General features: G+C 58.6%; 2 protein-coding genes and 1 long non-coding RNA gene across 4 annotated transcripts in view; 2 read left to right on the forward strand and 1 right to left on the reverse strand.

The window, feature by feature from the left end:
- Positions 1–371: 371 nt before the first annotated feature.
- LOC132535291 (uncharacterized) lies at positions 372–22,494 on the reverse strand. Of its 2 annotated transcripts, none has more exons than XM_060180634.1 (2): positions 21,561–22,494; positions 372–955 (listed from the first exon to the last, which is right to left on the reverse strand). In XM_060180634.1, exons 1-2 carry the CDS (start codon positions 21,909–21,911, stop codon positions 902–904), a joined length of 405 nt encoding a protein of 134 aa, XP_060036617.1. In that variant the 5' UTR covers positions 21,912–22,494; the 3' UTR covers positions 372–901. The 2 variants fall into 2 exon arrangements, with proteins under 2 accessions (XP_060036617.1, XP_060036616.1); XM_060180633.1 differs by lacking the exon at positions 372–955 and adding an exon at positions 20,282–20,708.
- LOC132535293 (uncharacterized) lies at positions 1,249–3,152 on the forward strand. Its single transcript, XR_009547075.1, has 2 exons — positions 1,249–1,937; positions 2,334–3,152. It is a non-coding gene; the product is annotated as an uncharacterized LOC132535293 (long non-coding RNA).
- SLC6A6 (solute carrier family 6 member 6) overlaps positions 20,990–22,786 on the forward strand; it is a 43,969-nt gene continuing 42,172 nt past the window's right edge. Inside the window, exon 1 of the mRNA XM_007517075.3 lies at positions 20,990–21,160. The gene's annotated coding sequence lies outside the window, so the exon portion shown is untranslated. The remainder of the gene's footprint in view (positions 21,161–22,786) is intronic.

Here is a 22,786-nt window from a genome sequence, read left to right on the forward strand (position 1 = left end):
GTCTTCCCCTCCTCTCTCGATTTCTTTCTGTCCTATCCAACAACAACAGCAATGACAACAATAATAATACAGACAACAACAAGGGCAATAAAATGGGAAAAATGGCCTCCAGGAGCAGTGGATTCATAGTGCAGGCAACAAACCTCAGCAATAACCATGGAGGCAAAAAAAAAAAAAAAAAAAGTAGTCAGTCAATCTTGGGGCCAGGTGGTGGCACCTGGTTAAGTGACATGTAACTGTTAAAAGGGGAAAAGCTTGGGGACAGCCACTGTCCCTCCCCATTCTGAGTGTTCACCACACATTTTCCCAGCAAAGAATTGATGGAAAGCATGATTATCCATGTAAATTAAACTTTTATTGGACAAAAAAAAATATGTTAGGGAGAGAGAGAGGTAGAGAAAAAGGAGAAAGAAAGGGAGCTCACTTATAGGCTTGACGGTCACATGGTAGTCTGGACAAAGAGAGCCCGAGCTCCAAAGATTTACCCCCTTAAAGTCAAAGGCCCCACCTACACCTGCAACCACTCCCATTTCTGGGTGGTCCTTCTCTCCCTCAACATTTCCTCCTCTAGGAGCATGGACTCAAAATTCTTTTTTGGGAGGGGTCTGGGAGGTGGAGCAGTGGATAAAGCACTGGACTGTCAGATGTGTGGTCCTCAGTTCGATCCCCAGCAGCACATGTGCCAGAGTTCTTCTCTCTCTCCTCCTATCTTTCGCATGAAAAAAAAAAAAATCTTTTTGGGCTGTTGAAGGACAGCGTTTCATGTTTCTATAGTTGCTTCCTGCTGACATGTGGACAGTTTCCTGGTCGATCCATACTTCTAGACACACCTGTACTGTCCCTATTTTTCCCTAGTAGGGTAAGGCTCTGAAGAGATGAGGTTTCTGGACACTTCTTGTGGTCATCTGTGCAGGGAGGTCAGGGTGGGGTTGTGGCAGCATCTGGGACTTGATGGCTGAAAGGTAGCAAGGCATACAAATGTTTAAGAAATAGGGGGGCAGAGTACAAGAGTAGGCTAATTAGAGCTAAGAAACTCAGGATGAGAAGTAGCTATGATATCTATTTAGATATAATCATTTTTAGGGTACTAGGACTCTAGTGATCTTTGAGCTATTGCCATAAAAGCAGGATTGAGAAATATCTGGGAGGTCCCTTTGTGGTCGCCAATTATGTTAAAGGGGAAAAGCTTGGGAACAGTATCGGTCTCCATTCTCAGAGTTCACCACACCTTTTCCCAACAAAGAATTGATGGAAATCATGATTATTCAGGTAACTTAAACTTTATTGGACACAAAAACATGTTAGGAAAGAGAGAGAGATAAAAGGAGAAAGAAGTGGTCCGGGAGGTGGTGCAGTGGCTAAGGGACTAGATTCTCAAGCATGAGGTCCTGAATTCAATCCCCGGTAGCACATGTACCAGAGTGATGTCTGGTTCTTTCTCTCTCCTATCATTTCTCATGAATAAATAAATAAAATCTAAAAAAAAAAAAAGAAGAAGAAGAAGAAGAAAAGGGGACTGAGAACTGACTTACAGCCTTGAAGGTCACAAGTTAGTCTGGAAAAGAGCCTGAGCTCCAAAGGTTCACCCCTTTAAAGCCAGAGGCCCCACCTACACCTGCAGCCACTCCCATTTCTGCCTTCTCTCCCTCAGTGTGACCATGAAGACCACTAGGGGAAGCTCTCTCATTCCGTGTTCCTGTGGTACCCAGGAGCAGTGAACTGGCACATGTGACGTCTGGTTACGTGCTGCCACCTGTCCCTCAGTGCCAAAACCCAGGGATGGGGCAGGTAGGGAGGGCGTCTGTCCAGCAGCGAGCTCCTTCAAAGCCTCAGGGAGAAGAGGTGCTCCTAGAGGCTGCCCCAGCACCCTCACCCACAGAAAAGGCCTGTCAGCTGTCACCCAGACCTGCTATGAGCACTCTGCATCTGCCACCCAGGTGTGTCTCTTTGTGTATTTGTCTGTATGTCTGTGTCTCTGTGTGTCTATGTGGCTCTGTCTGTATCTGTCTCTCTGTGTGTGTCTGTGTGTTCTATATGTGTTTTTGTCTCTGTGTGTGTCTTTGTATGTGTGACTGTGTGTCTTCTGTCTGTGTCTCTGTGTGTGTCTGTCTCTGTGTGTATCTGTCTTTGTGTCTCTGTTCTGTGTTTTTGTCTGTCTGTGTCTATATGTTTTGTGTTTGTCTGTGTGTATATCTGTGTGTCTTTGTGTCCCTCTGCTTGTACGTGTCTGTGTCTCTGTTCTGTATGTGTCTGTCTATCTGTGTTGGTGTGTCTCTGTCTGTCTGTCTGTGTTTCTCCCCCACAAGTGTAAACTTCCCTTTAAATTTTTTCAGCAAGGAACAGAAGTGCTGACTGACACCTTTCCACAGGATTAAGGCTGCGAACCAGCTTGATGCAGAAGTTGATCTCGCCAGCAAACCCTTTTCCAAGAATAACAACAATAACCAAACACAACAAAAATGCAAGCAGGGCTCAGCAGACACCACAGCAGGAGAAGCTTCCAGAAAAATGCAGGAAGTGTTTGTGTAAGGCTTTAGCCAGCTAACCAACACCCTCCTTCCCATTCCCAGGCTCCCAGACTCCAATCAGAGCTCGTCCCCAGGGGGCGGCTGTTGTCAGTGGATTAATCGACGGGGTGTCTGGTCCTGTCCAGACCTCTCTTGGCATCTCTCCTGCTTCCTGCCTGGGCCTGAGCTTGGGCCAGGCTGGGTGTGTCCCAAGGGCCCAGGGCGGGAAGGCCCAGACCCAGGCAGCACCTGTGGGGTGGGGGGTGGGAGGTGGCTCTTCCTGTGTCCAGGCAGCTGGATCTGCTCTCTACTTGCAGGTGACACCCCCCCAGGAGGACCCCTCCTTGACCACAGTGGGCAGTCTCGTGGTCTGGGGAGATGCTCCCAGCTGCCCACTGCCCCTCCCAGACTCCCTGGTGGACTCGCACACCAAGCCTGTGTGGCTGCTGCCCCTGGCTCAGACACAGGAGAAGATGTTGTGCTGGGAGATGCACCCACAAGCCAAGGACGACTGGCAGAGGTTGGGACTGGGGGTGGGTAGCTCACTCCTGCTGGCCCTGTTGACCCCTCAGCCTCCTCGGAAACCAGAGGTGTTCAGCGTCTGGTGACGACAGCCCCAAGTTGCTTGGATAAATCCAGGGACCACTGCTGCACGGTTGCTTGGACAGCCAGGAGGGTGACAGTCAGTGGAGCAGAGGACTGGCCGGCCGGGCCCAGGCTGTGTTCATCAGCCTCTCTGCTCCATCTCAGTAAGTCAGAGACCATCAGAGACAACTAGGTCTGGGAAGTTCACCCTGAGTGAAGCATGAGTTCTCGGCACATGTGCAGAATTGTGACAGTTGCTACTGTTTAACTTAAACTTAATGTCTCATAGCCTCCCCTCCAAGAAACCCAACACCCCCTCCAAATGCCACCCTCCCACCTCTCCCAGAGCTGCGCAGACCTGCCTTATCACCCCCAGGTTAGCTTGTTCTGGATACTCCGTGCAAGAATCTGTGGTTGGTGTCTAGCTTCTGTCACTCCCCGTGGTGTCTTAGGAGTTCACCTGTGGCTAAGAGTGTGAGAGTCCTCCCTGCCTTTTTCAAGGCTGCATACTAGTCCACAGAGGGAAGATCAGGTTTCATGTCCTCATTCATAGCTGGGGAGCATCTGGGCTGGACAGGCTGCTTTCATATGCATTTGTGTCACTGCTTTTGGTGGGAGGGGGGGCTAAGGTCTGTGCAGTGAGCTGGGCCAGTGATGACCCAGGTGAAGACCAGACAGGTCCCTGCCCCCCGCCCCTGCCCAAAGACACAGTTAGCTGCTCCTGTGTCCTTCTGGGAGCATCTGCTGGAGGCTGTGAGGGTTCTCCCAGCAGAAATAGTGGCCAGGTTCAGTCCCTGCTCCCACCCACACCCTGCACCCTCCTGCTTCCCCTCACATCCCACTGTTCCCCCTTGTCCCCGCTTGCCCCTCTATATCCCCCCTGTGCCCTGTGCCCCTGTATCACCCCCAAAACACAAGGCCCCTCTGTGGAATCAGAGCTCTGAGGGGTGACCCTCCAGTGGCCTGCGGGCAGGGGGCTTCCTGCCTGGCGTAGACTCTGCCTCATGTCTCCTCCTGCAAGCTGGGAGACTGCAGAGATGTCGAGAGAGAGATCTCTGTGAGGGCTGACCCGCCTGCCAGCCACTGACCCACCGCCCCCGAGACGCCCACGCCAAGTTCAGTTGTCTGGAAGAGCAGATTCTTTCCCTCTCTTCTTCTTTTGCCTTCCTTCCTCCCTTCCTCCCTTCCTTCCTTCCTTCCTTCCTCCCTTCCTCCCTTCCTTCCTCTCTTCTTTTATTTTTCTTTTTTTTAAATTTTAAAATATTTATTTATTTATTTATTTTCCCTTTTGTTGCCCTTGTTGTTTAACATTGTTGTGGTTATTGATGTTCAAGCCGGGGCTCGAACCGGGATCCTTATGCTGGTCCTTGGGCTTTGTGCCATGTGCGCTTAACCCGCTGCGCTACCGCCCAACTCCCTCTTTCTCCCTTTCTTTTTCTTTCTCTTTTTTCCTTCCTTCTTTCCTTCTTTCCTTCTTTCCTTCCTTCCTTCCTTCCTTCCTTCTTCCCTCCTTTCCTCCCTCCCTCCCTTCCTTTTTATTTTTTTAATATTTACTTTATTTATTTATTCCCTTTTGTTGCCCTTGTTGTTTTATTGTTGTAGTTATTATTGTTGTTATTGATGTTGTTGTTGGATAGGACAGAGAGAAATGGACAGAGGAGGGGAAGACAGAGAGGAGGAGAGAAAGATAGACACCTGCAGACCTGCTTCACTGCCTGTGAAGCGACTCCCCTGCAGGTGGGGAGCCGGGGTTCGAACCGGGATCCTTATGCCGGTCCTTGTGCTTTGCGCCACCTGCGCTTAACCCGCTGCGCTACAGCCCGACTCCTGCTCCCTTCCTTCTTGCCCACCTGCCTGCCTGCCTGCCAGCCTTCCACGCGTCCTCACCATGGAGCCGTGAGGGGATCTTGTGGATGCCCCCACAAGGGCCAGTGGGCAGAATCTTACCTTCACTGGGCCCCATCCCTGGCACACCTGGGCTGGCTTGCCATTGGTCCATGGAGATAGCCCCTCCCAGAGCATCAGGTGCCTCCTTTTGTGCTTTCCAAAAGTTGTCCTACTCCTTCCCTGTGCTGCATTTAACTTCTTCCCCGCTGGCACGGGAGGGGGGCTATGTGGTGACATGTGACAGGGTGCCCACATGCATGCTGGCTGGGGGCTTACAGGCCTCCTGTCCCTGATTTTACTTGTAGGCTCTACTCTCAGACACAAAGAGAGAATCAGAGACTCCACAGATGGGTGCTTTCCCTGGCACCTAGACCCTCCCGTATGGTGCCAGGCAGGCCAGGGCCAGGGCTATGGCATAACAGGGCTCAGAGCTACCAGCTGAGCCAGCCAGACTCAGATCCAGAGACCTGTTGTCAGCTCAGAGATCTTGGGGGCAGCCACCCTGGACTGAGCCTGTGAGGTGCCCCCACACACACTCCACATAGGGCTCAGGGCCTGCAGAGGGGACAGTCAGCAAGGTGGGAAGGTGGGCCCAGCTCTGAGCTGACCATCAGGTGGGGCCAGGCAAAGTGGGCCCTGACTCTAGCTGACCAGCTGGTTGGGGCAGCCCCGACTCTGAGGTCCTGTGACCTTGGGCTCTGGGTCCTTGTCCCTACTGAGCAGGAAGGGGAAGGGGAGATTATATGGGACTCTGGGCATGAACCCTGGGGCCAGGCAGTGTCCACACCAAGCGGTCCTGCCGCCCAGGATCCAGACACCACCTCTCTGCCGTCAGAGTGGCCTACCCAGCCTCCCCTGAGCCTGAGGTCACACAGGCAGGTCAGAAGACCCCCAGGGACACCGCAGACCCAGTCTGGGGTGAGCGCCTGTCCTGTGTCTCCCCCGCCCCTGTCAGGAAGGCAGAACTGGGGTTGAGTTGGCCTTTGTCTCCAGCTGGGGGCCAGCAGCTGAAGGTGCCTCCCAGGCACCAGCAGGTGGGAGAGGAAGTGGGCAGCTGTGGGCACAACAATTCAGCTGGGGGGAGGGGGCATGGGCAGGAGGGAGGGCGGGCAGCAGAAAGTAGCCGGTGGGGGGTGGCCTTTGTTCCCAGCTCAGACTCCCTGCTGTCCCTCCCAGGCTTTCACTATAAACAGGGCCTGTCAGAATCTTGCTCCTCCCTGCTCCACTGCCCAGCCCTGCCCGCCTGCCCCTGCCCACCCTTCGCTGCCCCTGCCCACCACTGCTCCTGGACGTGGCTCTGGGCACAGGCTGATTACCTGTCACCCAAGGGTGACTCATCTGAACGAGTGGATGCCTGGCACTCACGGTCCCCATCCGCACACACTCAGTGGACATGAGGCCAGCAGCCCCCCCTCCCCGTGGGCTGGCCGCAAGCTCCAGCACCCTCCTCACATCAAGCCCCAGTCCCACCTGCAGGGGGGAAGCTTCATGAGCGGTGGAGCAGGGCTACAGGTGTTTCTGTCTCTCTCCCTCTCTTCTCAAGTTCTCTCTCTTTCTCTCTCTTCTCCCTCTCCTCCTCGCTCTCTTGCCACCCCCTCCTCTCTCTCCCTCTTTCTTCTTTCCTTCTCTCTCCCTCTCTCTCTCTCCCTCCCTCACCCTCTTTCACCCTCTCTCCTCTTTCTCCCCCCTCTCCCTTTCCCTCTCTCTCTCATCCTCTCTCTACCTCTCTCTTTCCCTCTTCCTCTCCCTCTCTCCCCCCACCCCGTCTCTCACTCTTTGGAGCTGAGATGTGTGTGTGTGGAGGGGAGAACAGAACAGAATATGGGCTCTGCCCCAGGCCAGTCCCCGCACCTGGGCCTGAGGGGTAGGCAGTTTCTCTCAGACACACTTGCCTCAGAGAACGGTGGGGCCGCTCTCAGGGGCCCCACTGTCACAGCGACACACCCCTCCTCCCGCAGCTCTCAAGATGCCTCTCCTTCCTCTGGCTCCTTCACCCCATTCTTTGCTTTTCTTTGTGTCTTGTTTTGTGTTTTTAGACAGAGACAGAGAGACAACAGCTCCTCAGTTCTCTTCAATGGGGTAGGCCAGGCTCAAACCTGGGATATGCACCTGGGGCAGCAGGGCACTGTCCAGGCCTGCTGTCCACCAGCCTCCTTTTTGTTTGTTTAAAGGTTCAGTTGTGTGCGTTGTGGGAGGTGGGGATTTAGTCCAGTCTGCTGGGGTCAAAGGTGGGGCTCACCCCTGAAAGCCCTGTGCCCCCAGCCTTTACCTCCTCTCGCTCCCCTCCCAGGAAGCCCCCCACATCTCTGCAAGGTCCAGCCCAAACACCCTTTGTCCAGATTGCACCCCTGGCACCAGTGCCTGGCAGAGCTGACTCTGCCCTGGACTCCCCCACATTCACACAAAGAAGTCGGGAGTTGGGCGATAGCGAAGCAGGTTAAGCGCAGGTGGCGCAAAATGCAAGGATCCCGGCTCGAGCCCTGGCTCCCCACCTGCAGGGGAGTCGCTTTACAAGTTGTGAAGCAGGTCTGCAGGTGTCTATCTTTCTCTCCCCCTCTCTGTCTTCCCCTCTTCTCTCCATTTCTCTCTGTCCTATCTAACAATGACGACACCAATAACTACAACAACAATAAAAAAAGGGGGGCAACAAAAGGGAAAATAAATAAATAAATATAAAAAGTATTTAGAAAAAAGAAATGATCTGAAGGATGTGAGGGCGATCTGGCTGCGACATCTGTCACCCCCTTGACCACCAGGGTTGATTCAACTGATCTGGCTGGCTAGGTGGGTGTCCCCTTCCTCCCTCATCACTTCATGTGAGGCCTTCCCCAATGGCCTTCATCTTCGGTGGAGGGTGTAAGAGTAGCTGTGCTCCTCTGCTAGAACCTCCAAACAAGCTCTCAAGAAATAATCTGAAAATGCATTTTAAATGCTTATTTATTTGTTTTTTAAATATTTACTTATTTCCTTTTGTTGCCCTTGTAGTTCTTTATTGTTGGTGTAGTTATTATTGTTGTTATTGATGTCGCTGTTGTTGGATAGGACAGAGAGAAATGGAGAGAGGAGGGGAAGACAGAGAGGGGGAGAAAAAGATAGACACCTGCAGACCTGCTTCACCTCCTGTGAAGCGACCCCTCCTGCAGGTGGGGAGCTGGGGGCTCGAACCGGGATCCTTATGCCGGTCCCTGCGCTTTGCTCCACCTGTGCTTAACCTGCTGAGGTACCACCCAAATCCCTATTTATTTGTTTTTATTGCAGCCAGGGTTGTCCTGGTGCTCAGTGCCAGCACTGGAAATTCAGCACACCCACACTTTGTCCTTTTTTCTATTTTATTTGTCATGACAGAGAGAAACTGAGAGGGAGGAGGAGACAGAGAGGGGGAGAGACAACTACAAACCTGCTCCACCATTTGTGAGGCTTCCTCCCTGCAGGTAGGGAGCAGGGGCTCAAACCCTGTAATTACACTTTGAAAAGAGACTTTCCAGGTCAGCAGGGCTCCCAAGCTGTGCTGAGCAGGGCACTGAGGGGCGAGTATGAGTTCCCTGGCTGGAAAGGGAGGCCGGAGCCAGAGTCCGGCTGAAATAGGGCTGGGCTCATGGTTAGTCTGCCCCCTCACTGCCCTGCTGCCCAGCCATTCCATCATGCTCTGCAGCACTGAGGGGATTTCTAGAGCCTTCCTGGAGGAGGCAGCTTGGCCTTGGGCACAGGCCTGGGCAGATGTCCTCAGAAGACATGCTGGATGAGTGTGGAGGCTGGTGGGGGAGGGTCTAGGGGTGGACGCCAGGCCGTGGGTCTGGGCAGAGCCTGCTCTCACTGGCTGACGAGCACTGTCACATTTCCCTCCAACTTGGGGACAGTGATGTCACCTCTGAGCTGGACCCAGGCCTGCACATCTTCGCTGTGGACTCTGGGAAGCGCAGGGCCAGAGCCCTCCCTGCAGACAGCCAGCCAGCACATGGCGCCAGACAGAGAGGGGCGGCCTTGGGCAGGAGGACCCAGTGACCGTCTGCTCCTGGGCTGCAGGCTCCGCCTGGTGGTAGTTCTCCAGAACCGAGAGGCCTAGGGTCCGAGCTCCACATCCCCACATGCTGTCCCCTCCACACACAACTCCCAAGGGATGTCCAGCTTACTTTCTTCAACGCTTAGAATGGATTCATTCCATCTCTTCATGAGAGAGAGAACCACTCTGGCATGGGGTGCTGGAACTCGAACTCACGCCTGCAAGTCTAGTGCTCTAGCCACTGTGCCACCACCTGGGCCCAGCCCAGGAGAGCTGAGAAGAGGCCAGGGACCATCTCCCCAACCCCTTTGCATGCAGTGGTGTTGTATGCTTTACATTGGGTTCTAGTTCTCCCCCGCCAAGAGAATTGGGTCAGTCCTGTTAATTTCGCGGCCCGCTTGGCCCCGCCCCTAGGAACCCCGCCAGAGTTTCAGAGTTCCAGAGTTGGAGAGGGTTCCTGAGTTCCAGAGTAAGGGAGAATGCTTGCGCCGCTGCAAAGAGACAGCAGAGTTCTGTTTGGTGATTAGTTTGGTTTAGTTTATGAATCGTTGTTCCTGAATAAAGAAATACAGCTTCCCTGCCCAGCCGTTGTCTCCGCGTCTCTGTTACCCGCCCGTGAAACTAGCCCACTCGGCTGGAGCCGCCGAAATTTTAACAACACAGTGGGACAACAGCTCCCAGGTACTGCTCAGCCCAACTTAGCTCCTAAAGCCAGGGGCTCCTAGAGAGTGTCGACCTGGTGGTGTACGCCAGGCCAGGGGTGGGGCCGCATGGACAGAGGTGCCATGGTGGCTGCTGACCTGTGAGGCTAGGAGCCAGGGAAACCAGTGGGGGCACACTGGCAGTGACAATGCCTACACCTGCCGGGCATCACTGAGCCTACCCTGGGCCTTGATGGCAGCTTCCTGCCAGGTGAGGCCATCATCCCCAGTCCTGTTTCTGCTGAATCTCCCTAGCCCCAGGGAGTGGGGAGGGCTGGGCACCCCACACTGCAGCTCTGGGAGGGGAGAGGGCCCCCAGGCTCCATGTCCCCCTGCCCCCAGCCTCCATGGTCCCCTGTTGCTCCCCCCAAGGCTGGTGCCCCCATGGGAGCCACTGACTATCAGCTTAGGCCTCTGGTTGTAGGTCCGAATGGCACTAAGCTGAGTGTCTTTCACAGGAGAGCTGGGGCGGGGGGGGGGGGGGGGGGGCGCTGGCTCCCACCTCATCCAGTTTCATGAGGGGCTGCCACAGCACCCCAGGGTGGCTGATGGCTGCTCTGTGGGATTCAGGGCCCTGGTCTGGGCTCAGGATGTGGCTGACCCATGGCCCAAGGTCTCCTACAGTCCCCCACATAACACCAGCCCCCCCATAACCCCCTGGCCTCTGGTCCCCTGGTCCCCTGGTCAGGCTGGCCCTACCACATAGCTAGAACTCCCAGGAATAGTCCAGCATCCTAAGCAGAGGAGATGGCCCCAGACCTACAGCCCAGGGGATGAGGAGGTAGGTCGGGGGACCCAATGACTCAACACCCCCAAAGACACCAGGACGAGGTCTCCTGCCTTAGCACACCAGATGTCAGGACAAGGTCCTCTGCCTTCCAGATGCCAGGACAAGGTCCTCTGCCCCCAGATGCCAGGACAAAGTCTTCTGCCCCCAGATGTTAGGACGAGGTCCTCTGCCCCCAGATGCAAGAACAAGGTCCTCTGCCCCCAGATACCAGAAGAGAGTCCCCTGCCCCCAGATGCTGGGGGACTGCCTGGCAGACGTGGTCAGTGTTGCCCCAGCCCCCAGCACTGTCTTTGCCCATCTGCTCAGTGTGGTCACTGCCAGGACAACTGCTGACCTTCTCTGTGTCTCATGGAGTGGGAGGTGAGGCAGTGGCCTGTGGACAGCCTCCGTCAAGGCCCTGCAGCCCACAGAGCCCTACCCATGGGACCCCCTTCCCAGACCCTGCCTTGCCCCACCCCCACTGGCCAAGAGCAGACCCCCCCCCCAGCTCCATGGCCCCACTCAGGTTGGAACTGTCCCCTCCCGGGGAGGACACACAAGAGCTAGGTGAGTCAGATGGGTGTCCCGCAGGGAGCCACAGTATTGTGGGCAGCAGCTGAACTGGGCACAGGCACACTGGCCCTCATGGCCTGGCCAAAAGCTCAGACTCTCCCCTCCGGCCCTGCCTGTGGAAACTTCAGGGGAAGCTTAAGGCATGAAGCAGTGTAGGGGTCCCTCCCTTCCCTCTCTAAGCACAGAGAGAGAAGCCTGGTGGTCCTACTCACCCCATTGCCCAGTCCCAGAGCCCTCCCAGGGAGTCAGAACCCCATGGCCCTCCCCCTCCTCAAGTGAGCCCAGCACACAGTAGGTACTCAGTACAAAGTCTCAGTACTCCCCCACCCCTGATAGGGTTGAGACCAGTGAAAGACCTGGCCCCCCAGACCTGCTGGGGTGTGTCCCCTCAAGTTAAGCGGCTTCTGAATCTCCCCCTGGAAGAATGGGGTGTCTGCTTTCCCCAGGGACATGTGAGTGTCATTGGCCACCCTGTACTGGGGTGTGAGCCCCCTCACAGCTCCAGGCCCTCTCTTCTCTCCACTTCACCTTCCTGGCCCCTGCCCAGTGTCAGAGACCAGCCTGAGAGCAGCATCACGCTGACCAAAGCAGGAGTGCTCACAAAACAGCCAGCAGCACCCTAGACATAGGACCTAGGTTCGAGTCCTGGCTCCACACAGAGCACTGGGGAGAAACCCTGGCTGGTGGAGTGGGGTCGGTGTCTCTTGTCTCTGAACCCATCTCTCCCCAGACACCCCTCCCCTTCATGCTGGTGGGATGGAGAAGCCACTCAGCCCTTTGGGGCTCACAGGCCCTGGAGGAGGGAGGGGAGGAGGGAGAGGGAGATGCAAGAGAAGGAGGTAAGAGGAGGGACGAGAGAGGGAGAGGGAAGAGGTGAGAGTGGAGAGGGAGGAGGGAAGGGGAGGTGAGGGAGGAGGAGGGGGAAGAAGGAGAGGAAGACAGGGGTGATAAAGAAGAGGGGGGGAGTTGGGCGGTAGTGCAGCAGGTTAAAAAGCACAAGGACCGGCTTAAGGATCCTGGTTCGAGCCCCCGGCTCCACACCTGCAGGGGAGTCGCTTCACAAGCAGTGAAGCAGGTCTGCAGGTTTCTCTCTTTCTCTCCCCCTCTGTCTTCCCCTCCTCTCTCCATTTCTCTCTGTCTTATCCAACAATGATGACATCAATAACAACAATAATAACTACAACAAGGGCAACAAAAGGGAATAAATAAATAAATATTTTTTTAAAATCTTAAAAAAAAAAAAAAGGAGAGGGGAGGACAGGAGGAGGAAAGGGAATGGGATGAGGGAGGGGAAGACAGGGGCAGGGGGTGGGGAGGCCCAGGCAGATGCTCTGAGACCCCTCCCCCAGGGGCTCTTACCCAGGAAGGGGTGTCCCCCAGGCCCCCAGGGCCAGGCCAGAGGGACTGTGCTTTCAGAAAAGGGGGTCTGTGGTGGGAAGGGAGTCCAGGGAGGAGGGGTAACAGAGACACCCAGGGGTGCAGCCCTGTCTCCCCAGCAGGAGGCCGAGGACTCAGGTTGGGGGGAGCCTGGCAGGGCCACCAGGAGGCTGGTGTGAGTGGATTAATCTGGGGTCTGTCCCAACAGGCTTGGTGGCACTGGGGTTTGCTCTAATTACAGGGAAAATAAGTTCTGGGACTTATGTAACCGGAGCCGCAGAGCTGAGACACCAGGCTGAGACAAAGCCTGCCCTCCACCAGGCTCCTGGCGGCTTGTGCTTCCTGGCCTGGGGGGCTGCTTTGCCCTGGCACGCCCAGTGCTGGGACTAAACCCAGGGCCTCGTTGCCCAGGGATTACTGGGCTCTCTCAGGAGGGGGACGTGGGCCTCGAACCCCTGCCCAGCGTGGAGTATTGAGGTGGGGCAGAATGGAGGAGGCGTGTTCAGGATGACAGAGAGGGGAGGAAGGTTCTGGAAGATGCAGGCCAGCAGGGCAGGATGGTGCTCTGGGTAGCTGAAATCAGCCTGGCCAGCCAAAACCTAGTGCTGGAGGGCAGGGTGCACAGGGGACCCTGGGCTGGGAAGGCCCCCCAGCAGGCCGCTACTGCCCCCCCCCGGGGGGCCCGGGCCAGAATCCTCGTGCCCTGGCGATCTCTTCCGCGTGACACCAACCACAACCGGTCACATGCTGAAGCTGAGCGGGAGGTCTGGATGAAGTTCTCAGCGGCCCCCAGAGAGATAGGACTGGACGCCTCTGTAAGGGCTCCTGGGCTGAGGGGACCCCAGCCTGTGACCACTGCCCCACCAAGTGGATGCTCCCTGCAAGGAGCTGGGCTGCACCCACCTTGCCCTGCACACAGGATAGCTCGAAGGGTGGACACAACTGCCAACAGGCTGTCCCCAGAGGATGTTGCAGATTGGCCTGGAGTCACCGGGCTTGCAGCTTCCATCCTAGGGGCCACTTCCTGGTGGGGGGTGGGGTCGGGAGAGGTGGAGTCCTAGCACTAGGCCTCTCAGAGCCACCCAGAGAGTGGCCCCTGTGAGCTGAGCCAGGAACACCCTCAGATTACAGCACAGCTGCAGTGTGACTGTCCCCCTCCCCAGGGCCTCCCTGGGTCCCTGTGGGGGAATGTCCCTCAGGCAAGGAGGGTCCCCTGGGCCAGTAAACCACCCCCCCAGGCTGCTTGGGAACAGCTGCCAGGGGCAGGTGACAGCAGTCCTGCCCCCCCCATCCCCAGCCAGGTGGGGCTGTCTGCTCCCTGGTGTGTCCTTGCCTCCTGGCAACCTTGTCCAGCCCCCAGGAGGCGGGTCTGAGTGCCCCCACAGCAAGAAGGAAGGGGCTGGGATGAGCCTGGGACTTGGCAGGACCTGCTGCAAGGCCTGCTGGGTAATGGGGGCCACCCTCAGTTGCAGCATCAAAGCTGCAGCCTTGGAGTTTCCCTGAATGCGGAATGGGTATGGGGTGTTGGGCACAGGGATCTGGGCACAGGGTTGCTGGCATTGGGTGCTGGGTATAGGAATCTGGTACAGGGTGCTGTGCTCGGGGATCTGGCACTGGGTGCTGACACTGGGTGCTGGTTCAAGGTACTGACACTAGGTGCCAGGCACTGGGTACTGGCTCAGGAAGTGGGGAAGCTTCTGGAAGGACGGCAGGCATGTTCCCTACCTGCACCTCCAGGCTCTCAGTCACCAGGGGTCACAGCCAGGGCCCCCGAAAAAGCTTTGAATATGGGACCTGGTGGGTGGTGCTGAGGAGGAAAGGGGCACCCTGCACCCCAAAACTGAGTCCTGCACCCCTGACCCCCAGCCTACAGGATGAACCCCCTGACCTCAGTCCACGTGAGGCTGCCTCCCAGAACTTTCTACTGGGTAGGAGGGGGCACTGGTGCGGGGTGCAAGCTGGGGAAGGGGGCACTAGTACAGAGAGACCCTCCTCTGAGGGATAAGCAGGGGGAGGGGAAGGTGGGGCTAACATTCTGGACCTCCCCACCCCATGCCAGAGGATTCTTGTTTTTTCTCTCTCTGGAAATAAATTCACCTTTTTTGGGGAGAAAAACCCTGATTTTTTTTTTTTCTACAAGGTGAAGAGAAATGGGAGGGAGGAGCCTACAGATGGGCGGGCACTCGAACCAGGGTCCTAAGTCACTGCTGTACCCCTCACCCTGGTAATGCATGTTTCACAGAAGGTTCACACAGAAAACCCTTTTGCAAGGGGTTGGGGGGGCCGTTGGAGGGGCTTCTGGCATGTCCTGCTGCAGAACCAGGGACGGGGGCGGGGGGCGGGGGAGGCACAGGGGGCTGTTCGGGAGGCTCCCACCCCTCCCCCTCTCTGAGGAGGCGGCCACCTGAACAGGTGTTTTGGGACAACAGGACATAAACTGCAGTCCGAGGGGAGGACACGGGATCAACCAGCCTGAGGGAGGTGCTTGTCAACCTCCACCCCTCCACACACCTCCCCTCCTCAACCCTCTCCATTTCCTCCTCCCCTTCCTTTCCCTCCCTCCCCCTCCTTTTACCCCTCCCCTTCCTCCCTCTCCTTTCTCTTCCCCCTTCTCTCCCTCCTTCCCCTCTTCCCCTCCTCCCTCTTCCTCCCTCCACTTCCATCTTTCTCCTCTCCCCCCTCCCTCCACTTCCATCTTTCTCCTCTCCCCCTCCTCTTTGTCCCCCTCTTCCCTCCCTCCCCCTCCCTCTCTCCTTCTCCTAACTTTCCCTCCCCACCCCCTCTCTTCCCCTCTACCTCCTTCCTTCTCCCCCTCTCCACCCTTCCCTCACCCCCTACTCTTACTCCTCCCTCCTCAGGTCCTGAGGGGAGCTGCCCTGCTTTGTTTATTGTCTGGGAGCTGGGAATACTTTGAATTGTTGTGTTTGGGGCAGAGGGAGGGAAATGGCCAGACCAGGGGTGTGGCAGGGCAAGAATCAGGCCTTAGGGTCTGCCTGGGGGGCGGGGTGAGGGCACCCGGGGCCAAGGGTTCTCCTCAGAGACCTACATTAGCATTTCTGCAGCCTAGTGCCCAGTTAAGTAAAGATTTCTAAAATGAGGGTTTTGTTTTTTTAAAGATTGCTGTGGGCAGCTGGAGTAGAGAGGCAGGGCCCCACCTTGGGCCCGGGACTATGCATTCCTGGGCCCTGGACTGTGCATTCCTATGACATTTCTGGTAGTCCCCAGGTGCTGCTGCTGGCAGGGGTCTACCCCCCACCGCCCTCCCTGATGGCTCCCAGGGGGACCTTTTGCCCAGGGCTGGTCAGGAATTTGGAAGGTGCACCCCCTCACACACCCAGCCTGAGAATCTGCATGAGCACAACAGCCGCAAGGGTACTAGAGACTACGGGGGGGGGGGGGGGTGGGGGTGCAGCTTGGGCTGCAGATGGGGAAACTGGGGCCCCAGAAAAGGGTCCCCCAGGTGCAAGAACACTGGGAAAGCCTCAGGGTTTGGGCCCAGGTATTTCTGGGATCTCCAGGGAGGGATCCCCATCTGGGGCCTAGTCCTGCCCCCCTAACACCTCCCCCCAGCAGCCTCAGACACACAAAGGACCAGGAACCAGGGTGGGCTGCTGGGGGCCAGTGGGGCCAGGGAGGTTCAGTGGGACCAGGAAGGGTCAGTGAGGCCAGGGAGGGCTAATGTGGGGAGCCCAGGGAGCTGAGGCTCAGGAGAGAGGGGCTGCCCCGTGGACAGGGGCTCTGGTCTGAATGTAGCAGCAGCAAAGGTCCTGGGGCTGGAGGAGACAGGCTGAGGCGAGCCAGAGCCCACAGGGCTGGGCAGGGGGACTGAAAGACCACTGGCCACTGGGGTGGGGGGCAATGAGACTTGGGATGGGGGCTGAGAGGCCGCTGGCCTCTCTGGGGAGGATGTTGAAGCTGGGCTTGTCTGAGAAGCCCCTGGGGGGATGCTGAGGCTGGAAGGGGCTAAGAGGCCCCTGGGGGAATGCTGAGGCCTAGGGTGGGGGGCTGTTCCCCCAGAGGGCTGGCTCCAGCTGAAGGGTCTCAGGGTTTGATCTGTGGTGGTTATGAGGGGAGTGTTGGCATGGCTCCACCTGTGAGCAGCCCCCACCCCCGCAGCCCCACAGGGAGCCAAGGCTGGTCTGGATACCCCCTCCCTCCAATATTTCAGCCAGGCTGAAGACCTGTTCTCTCTCCTCTCTGGGGCCAAGTTAACGGGTGCTTGACTTAAAGGAACTTGCTGAAAGAGCCAGGGGAGGGCAGGGAGGAGCCCCTCACACCACACCCCCCTCCACCACACCACCACCAAAATAGCATCACCACCCACCCTCACCCCCACCTCTACCATAACACCTTCACCAATACCACCATACCACCATACCAACAACACCTCCAGCGACACCATAATAGCAGTATCACTTCCACCACGGATGAGTGGTGGATGGGTGAATGAATGCATGCTCTGGGACCCTGCTCCCTTGAAGGTCTCCCCCTACCCCCACAGCCCCTGGACAGATCCACTTTCCCAACCAGAGGGAGGGGCTGGCATTGCAGCCCTGTGGGTCCCCATGCCCAGTGGGCAAGGTCTAGGACCTCAGGCCTGTGCCACCCACCTGCCTGGCCCCTGAGTGGCTGTGGTCCAGGCTGTGGGAGACCAGTAGCAGAGGGTGCTGAGAGGCATGGACAAAGGTCAGCAAGGCCTCAGCCTGGCACTCACTGGAGGGGACCTGAATGTTGGACCCTGTGCCTGGCACCTGGCCCGAATCACTGCACCAGGCAAGTGGCTCTGAGAAGCAGGGAGACTGAGGCAGGAGAGGCCATGTGGCCCCTCCAGGCACATAGCAGCAGGGCTTGGGACCCAGGTGCCCAGCATAGCCTCATGGCCCACAGGTGGCACTGGCTTGGCCCACAGGTGGCACTGGCTTGGCATATAGGTCCATCTGTTGACAGGTGCCCTGCCCCCTCCAGGCAAGAGGAGCTGGGCCCTGGCCCAGCCAAGGGTTTTATCCAAAGTCCAGGATCGATGTGGCAGGATTCCTGCCAGCAGCCGTGGAGAGAAGTGCCCATACACTTTCTCTGGCACCCAGGCCCTTCTGCACCTGCCTGCCTGCTGGCTGCCTCCCTGAGTCCATCTTCACTCAGAACCCAGCTGCCCATGAAGATGCACCTTTGGGCCCTGAAGCCCCCTCCTGCTGCCCACTTGCTGCTCCTTGGAGCTCAGCTGTCTCAATGGCAGGAGTGTGAGCTGCAGGCAGCACTGGGAGCCTCAGCTTTGGACCCCAGCACCTCAAGGAGGCCGAGGTTCCCTGACCCAGGCGGTGGCGGGCAGGTCGGGTGGCGTGGCTGGTGACCCTCCTCTGCACATTTCATTTTTTCTGGAGAATCCCGATGTTTGGGCCAGAGAGACAGGCAGCAGGCAGGGGGAACCCCAGCACCACCCGGGAGGAGCCAGGGCACTGGGGGAGGCTCAGGTGTGCCAGTGCTTTTTGCTCCCCATCTGCCTCACAGGGCAGAGTGAGCATGGGCCCTGCGCCAGGCGAGAAATAGGTGCAGACTCAAAGGGAGGCCACCTAGATGCCAGTGTCTCCTCCAGTCCTCTCCAGTTACTTACTTCGTTTTAAGATTTTATTTATTAACACAAGATAGAGAAGAAGGAAGGGGAGCAGACTCAGCGCCCTCTCACAGCGCCACCTCCAGGCCCTTTTTCATTTATCAGGAGAGAGAACCAGAGCATCAGTCTGCAAGTGCTGCCGGGACTGGACCAGGGCCTTTCAGATACAACACTAGTCACTGCGTCCCCAACCTGCCCTAAAACCCTGCCCTCTGCCCCCCACTACTGCTCTCTGCCCCTGCCTACCCTGCTCTCTGCCCTGCCCTCTGTCCCCAGGAGCTTGGTTTGGGCCCCGGGTTCCGGTTCCTCTCACTAGAGGGTGTAGCCCCTGGAGCTACACTCTGGATGAATGACCTTGGCTTGGCACTTAATTTCTCCGTGACTCAGTTTCCCATTCTGCAAAGTGGGGTCACCTAATGGCAGCCTCAGAGGAGCACAGAGCTCTGGCTCAGAGGGAAAAGCAGGTCCCAGCTTGGTCCCCTGGGTCGCTGGTGATAACTCACTTCCCTCCCCCTCTCCTCCTAACCTCAAGGCCAGAACAACCCCCCCACCCCATAAGGCAAGAGCCCCCAGGAACTGCAGCCCCCCTCAACAACCTTTTCTCTTGTTAATCATTCAGTGACCCCCCACAGGTGGGACCTTCCTGTTTGTCTGACTCCTGGCACCTGGGTGCCTGCTCAGGACACTCAGGACCCCACTGGGGACACATTTCAGTTCCAAAGGATTATTCACTTCATTTTAATAAGGGGAGAGAGGGAGAGAAAGGTAGGGAGGGGGCCAGGGAGAGAGAGAAAGGGGAAGAAAGAGGGAGATAGAGGGAGAGGGAAGGAGAGGTGAGACAGAGAGAGGAGAGAGACAGGGAGAGAGGGAGAGGAGGGGGGGAGAGAGGGAGGGGATTATTCACTTCATTTTAATGAGGGGGACATGACCCATTGCCCTGAGGCTCTCACTCAGGGATGAGCTGCATCCAGGCTCTGCCCCTTGGACTCCTGCCTTGGATGCCAGGCCCCAGGGGGACCCAAGATTGGGCACCAAGGGATAGAGTCAGCACCCTGGAGGGATAGGGGACAGGGTCAGTACTCTGGGGTGGCAGGGCACAGGGTCAGCACTCTGGGGGAGGGCAGAGGAAACACCCTGGGGTGATGACCTGTTCTCCCAGTGTCTCTGCCCCGTCTGTCTTGTATTCTCACTGTAACTCTCATCCCCTTGTCTCTCCCTCTGAATCTCTCACTGTCTTTCTCCCTCCTGTGTCTCTCTGAATGAAGCAGTCCTGGAGGGCCAGTCCTGAACCAGCCTCACTCTGTCACCCCATTCCCAGCCAGTCCCCCGCTTGACAGGCCTAGTGCCATCCGGGAGGACTCACTCACCCAGCCCTGGTCTCTTCACTTGCACAATGTGAACAGTGCTGGGGCTAGTGGGTGCCCCTGGGTGCCTGACTGTCTCTGGCTCCCACCCCCGGCCTCTACAGGGAAGAAGGAGGCTGAATGGCCAGTGTCTACTGGGCTGAGGGGAACATGTTAGAGGACCAAGCTTCATCTCTGCAGAGGTCTCTTCACCCTGTGTCTCTCTCCCAGAGTCTTTCAGTGTCTCTACCCTCCATGTCTCACTGTATCTCTCATCCCCTTGTCTGTGTCTCTCTCCATATCTGTGTCTCTCCCTCTGAGTCTCTATATTTTTCCCCTTCTGTGTCTCTCCCACTCTGTGCCCCCCTCCCCCGTGTATTTGTCTCTCTCTGAATAAAACAGTGTCCTGGAGGGCCAAGCCACCCTGCATAACTTGCCAATATTCATGTCCATTTCACAGACGGGAAAATCGAGGCTCAGAACTGCCCCCCAAAGGCCACCAGCTAGCTCCCAAGGGCCCTCCCCACCTGGCATGGGGGCCCTGCAGGGGCAGCCTGGGGCAGGGTCCCCGGGTCCCTAGGGTTGCCCCATAGCTCACCCAGAGCCAGGTGAGCCTCCAGGGGGCAGGAGGGTCTGGGGAGGTGTTTGGAGGTGTGGGGCCTGGGGTTTGGGGGTACTTGGAGGTGGGGGCAGAGGGGAGGCAGAAGCGTGGGCCTAGGGCCCAGTGCAGGGTGGGGGTAGATGGTGCCAGGGCTCCTGCTTGGGGCAGTGTGTGTGTGGGAGCTGGAGGTTGGGGTTACAGGAATGAACAGTTCAAGGCCCGGGGCGCATGGGGGAGTGCTGGAGTGCAGGGCTGGGGGTATGGGGTGCAGAACTAGGGCCTTGTGGAGGGAAATGGGGGGCTGGGGGTGGGGTGGCGTGTAGGGCTGACCCCAGGTGGAGCTGGCAGAGGCGCAGGGATGGGGGTGCCGGTGCTGGGTGGGCTGAGGTGTGCAGGGGCTCTGGCTTGGGGGGGCTTGAGGACTCAAGGGGCAGTGCAGGGGCGCGGTGGTGGGGCTCGTGGGAAGGCGGTAAGGAATCGCGGGCACGTGGTTAGCGAGTCGGGAGCCGGGGGTCTCGGGTTGCGAGGGGGTCCCGTGCGGGTCTCAGATGCAGAGCCCGGGGTGCTGGGCACCGAGCGCAGGTCGTGCGGTGCAGATGTGGGGTGCAGGCCTCAGGGTGCAGTGCTGGGGTGCAGGGCCCAGTTCTCGGAGTGCAGGTCTGGGGGTGCATGTCTTTTGGTGCAGAGCCCGGGGCTCAGGGCTCAGGTTTCGGGGTGCAGGGCTCGGGTCTGGTGGTGCAGGTCTCCGGGCGTGGGTCTGGGGGCGCGGATTCCAGCTGGCGAGCGGCGGGAGCAGTGCGCGCCCCCGGCCTTTGTGCGCCGCTCCCGTGCGCGCCCCGGGCCCCGCCCCCAGCCCACTCGGGCCCGCCCTCGGTCCCGCCCCCGGCCCGTCCGGCCCTGCACCCGGTCCCGCCCCGGCCCCATCCAGACCCCGCCTACGGCCCACCAGGCACCGCCCACAACCCTCCAGACTCCGCCCACGACCACCTAGGCCCCACCCCCAGCCCCGCCCCCGCGCTGGTATTTTTCCACCGGCGGGATGGGCGCTGCGGAGCAGACAACGGCGACGAGCAGCCGCGCCCGGACCCGCCGGCCTGCACCCCGGGCCCGCACCCCGCACCCCGCACCCCGGGCCCGCACCCCGCTCCTGAGACCCACACCTCGAAACCCGGCTGCACCCCGAGACCCGCGCCAGCCGCCCAGCCGCAGGTAGCCCCCCTGGCCTCCACCCCCGCCCCCTTCATTGTCCCCACTCGGACCTGCGGCCGCAGGTGCGTGTCCACTGCCGCGGGCACCCGTGGCCGGGGGTGTGCCCGCCCTGCCCCTCCCCCTCCGCTCCCGGCCCCGTCCCCTCCCCTCCTCGTCCCCATCCCTGTCCCCGCGTGTGGCTCCTGAGCCTGTGGCTGAGAGTCCACGGGGACCCGGGTGTGAGAGGGAGACAGAGACGGAGAGACAGAGAGGCAGAGAGACAGAGCGCGCGCGCCCAGACCTGGCGCTGCACGTGTGTCCCCAAGCATGGCGCTGGGTTTGCCGGCCGGCACTGGGGTGTCCCCGCCGCGTTTGGGCCAGAGGCTCAGCGTTGGTCGCCCCTGCCCAGCACTGGGGCTACCTGGATGTGTCCGGGGGCCGTGTCCAGGGGGCACGTCCAGGGGCCGTTCCAGGGGGATGTGTCCAGAGGGCCGTGTCCAGGAGGCATGTCCAGGGGCCGTGTCCATGGGCTGTATCCACGGGCTGTGTTCATGTGCCAGTGTCCAGGGGCATGTCCAGGGCCCGTGTCTGGGGATGTGTTCAGGGGGCATGTCCAGGGGGCCGTGTCCAGGGGCTGTGTCCAGAGGGCATGTCCAGGGAGCTGTGTCCAGAGGGCCGTGTCCAAGGGGCATGTCCAGGGGGCATAACCAGGGGCCGTGTCCAGAAGGCCGTGTCCAAGGGGCATGTCCAGGGGGCCATGACCAGGGCCCATGTCTAGTGGTTGTGTCCAAGAACTGTGTCCAGGGCCTGTGTTGGAGGGCTAGGTCCAGGAGTTGTGTCCAGGGGATCTGTGTCCACGGCAGCTGTGTCCAAGGCGCCTATGTCCAGGGTCTTTGTCCGGGGGCCGTGTCCAAGGTGTATGTCCAGGGTTTGTGTCTGGAGGCCGTGTCCAGGGGCTCTGTGTCCAGAGAATCTGTGTCTGGGAGCTGTGTCCAGGTGGGGGACAGTGCTGGGCTGTCCCAAGGACAGGGAGTGAGGCTGAGCAGGCAATGGGCAGGCCAGCGAGACACGTCCTCCTCTGGACATCCCTTCCTGGGGTTCCTCTTTTTGAGTGGAGCCTCTTGCCTCCTCCCTCCGGGATGTCCTCCCCAAGCCGGGGCGAGACTGAGGGGCCTGGGCAGCCGCCGGGCAGTGAGGGAGGCGTGTGCCGGGCAGGTGCTATTTTAGTCACTGCCAGGCCTCTGCCAGGTCTCAGCCTCCCCCAGGACCAACCCCCAAGCCCGGCACCCAGTCTGCTCCCTGCCTGAATTGATCAGCTGGGAGCTGGGCCTGGGGTCCCCGTGGCCCGGGGGACGGGCCTGGGCACCAGGGTGTCATGGAGATCTTTTTAAAAATTTTTCTAATTTTTTTTTCTTGGCTGGAAGGGAGGGAGCTCATTCAGAGTCTCCCCGCCAGAAAGAGTTTATTTTTATGAGAGGGAGCGGGTGAGCACTTAGCAACGGCACCCGCCTCCCTCTGCCCGGCTCCTCTGCCCTGTGGTGGGCAGGAGGCTAGGGGGCGGGGTGGGGTGTGGCCTGGGTAGGGGGCGGGGCAGGGTGCTGGCTGCCAGCCCCTTGGGGAGGCCCGACCTGCAGCTGACCTTGAGTT

Source organism: Erinaceus europaeus, chromosome 21 (assembly GCF_950295315.1).
Source record: "Erinaceus europaeus chromosome 21, mEriEur2.1, whole genome shotgun sequence".
NCBI lineage: Eukaryota > Metazoa > Chordata > Mammalia > Eulipotyphla > Erinaceidae > Erinaceus > Erinaceus europaeus.

Excerpts from the sequence above, each read along its gene's own strand:
- LOC132535291 (XM_060180633.1), bottom strand. The coding sequence starts at position 21,911 with ATGGGCCCTGGTCATGGCCCCCTGGACATGCCCCTTGGACACGGCCTT. Across the intron at positions 20,709-21,560 it reads CGGCCCCCGGACACATCCAG|ACCCACGCCCGGAGACCTGC; the intron begins GTAGCCCCAGTG and ends CCGCGCCCCCAG.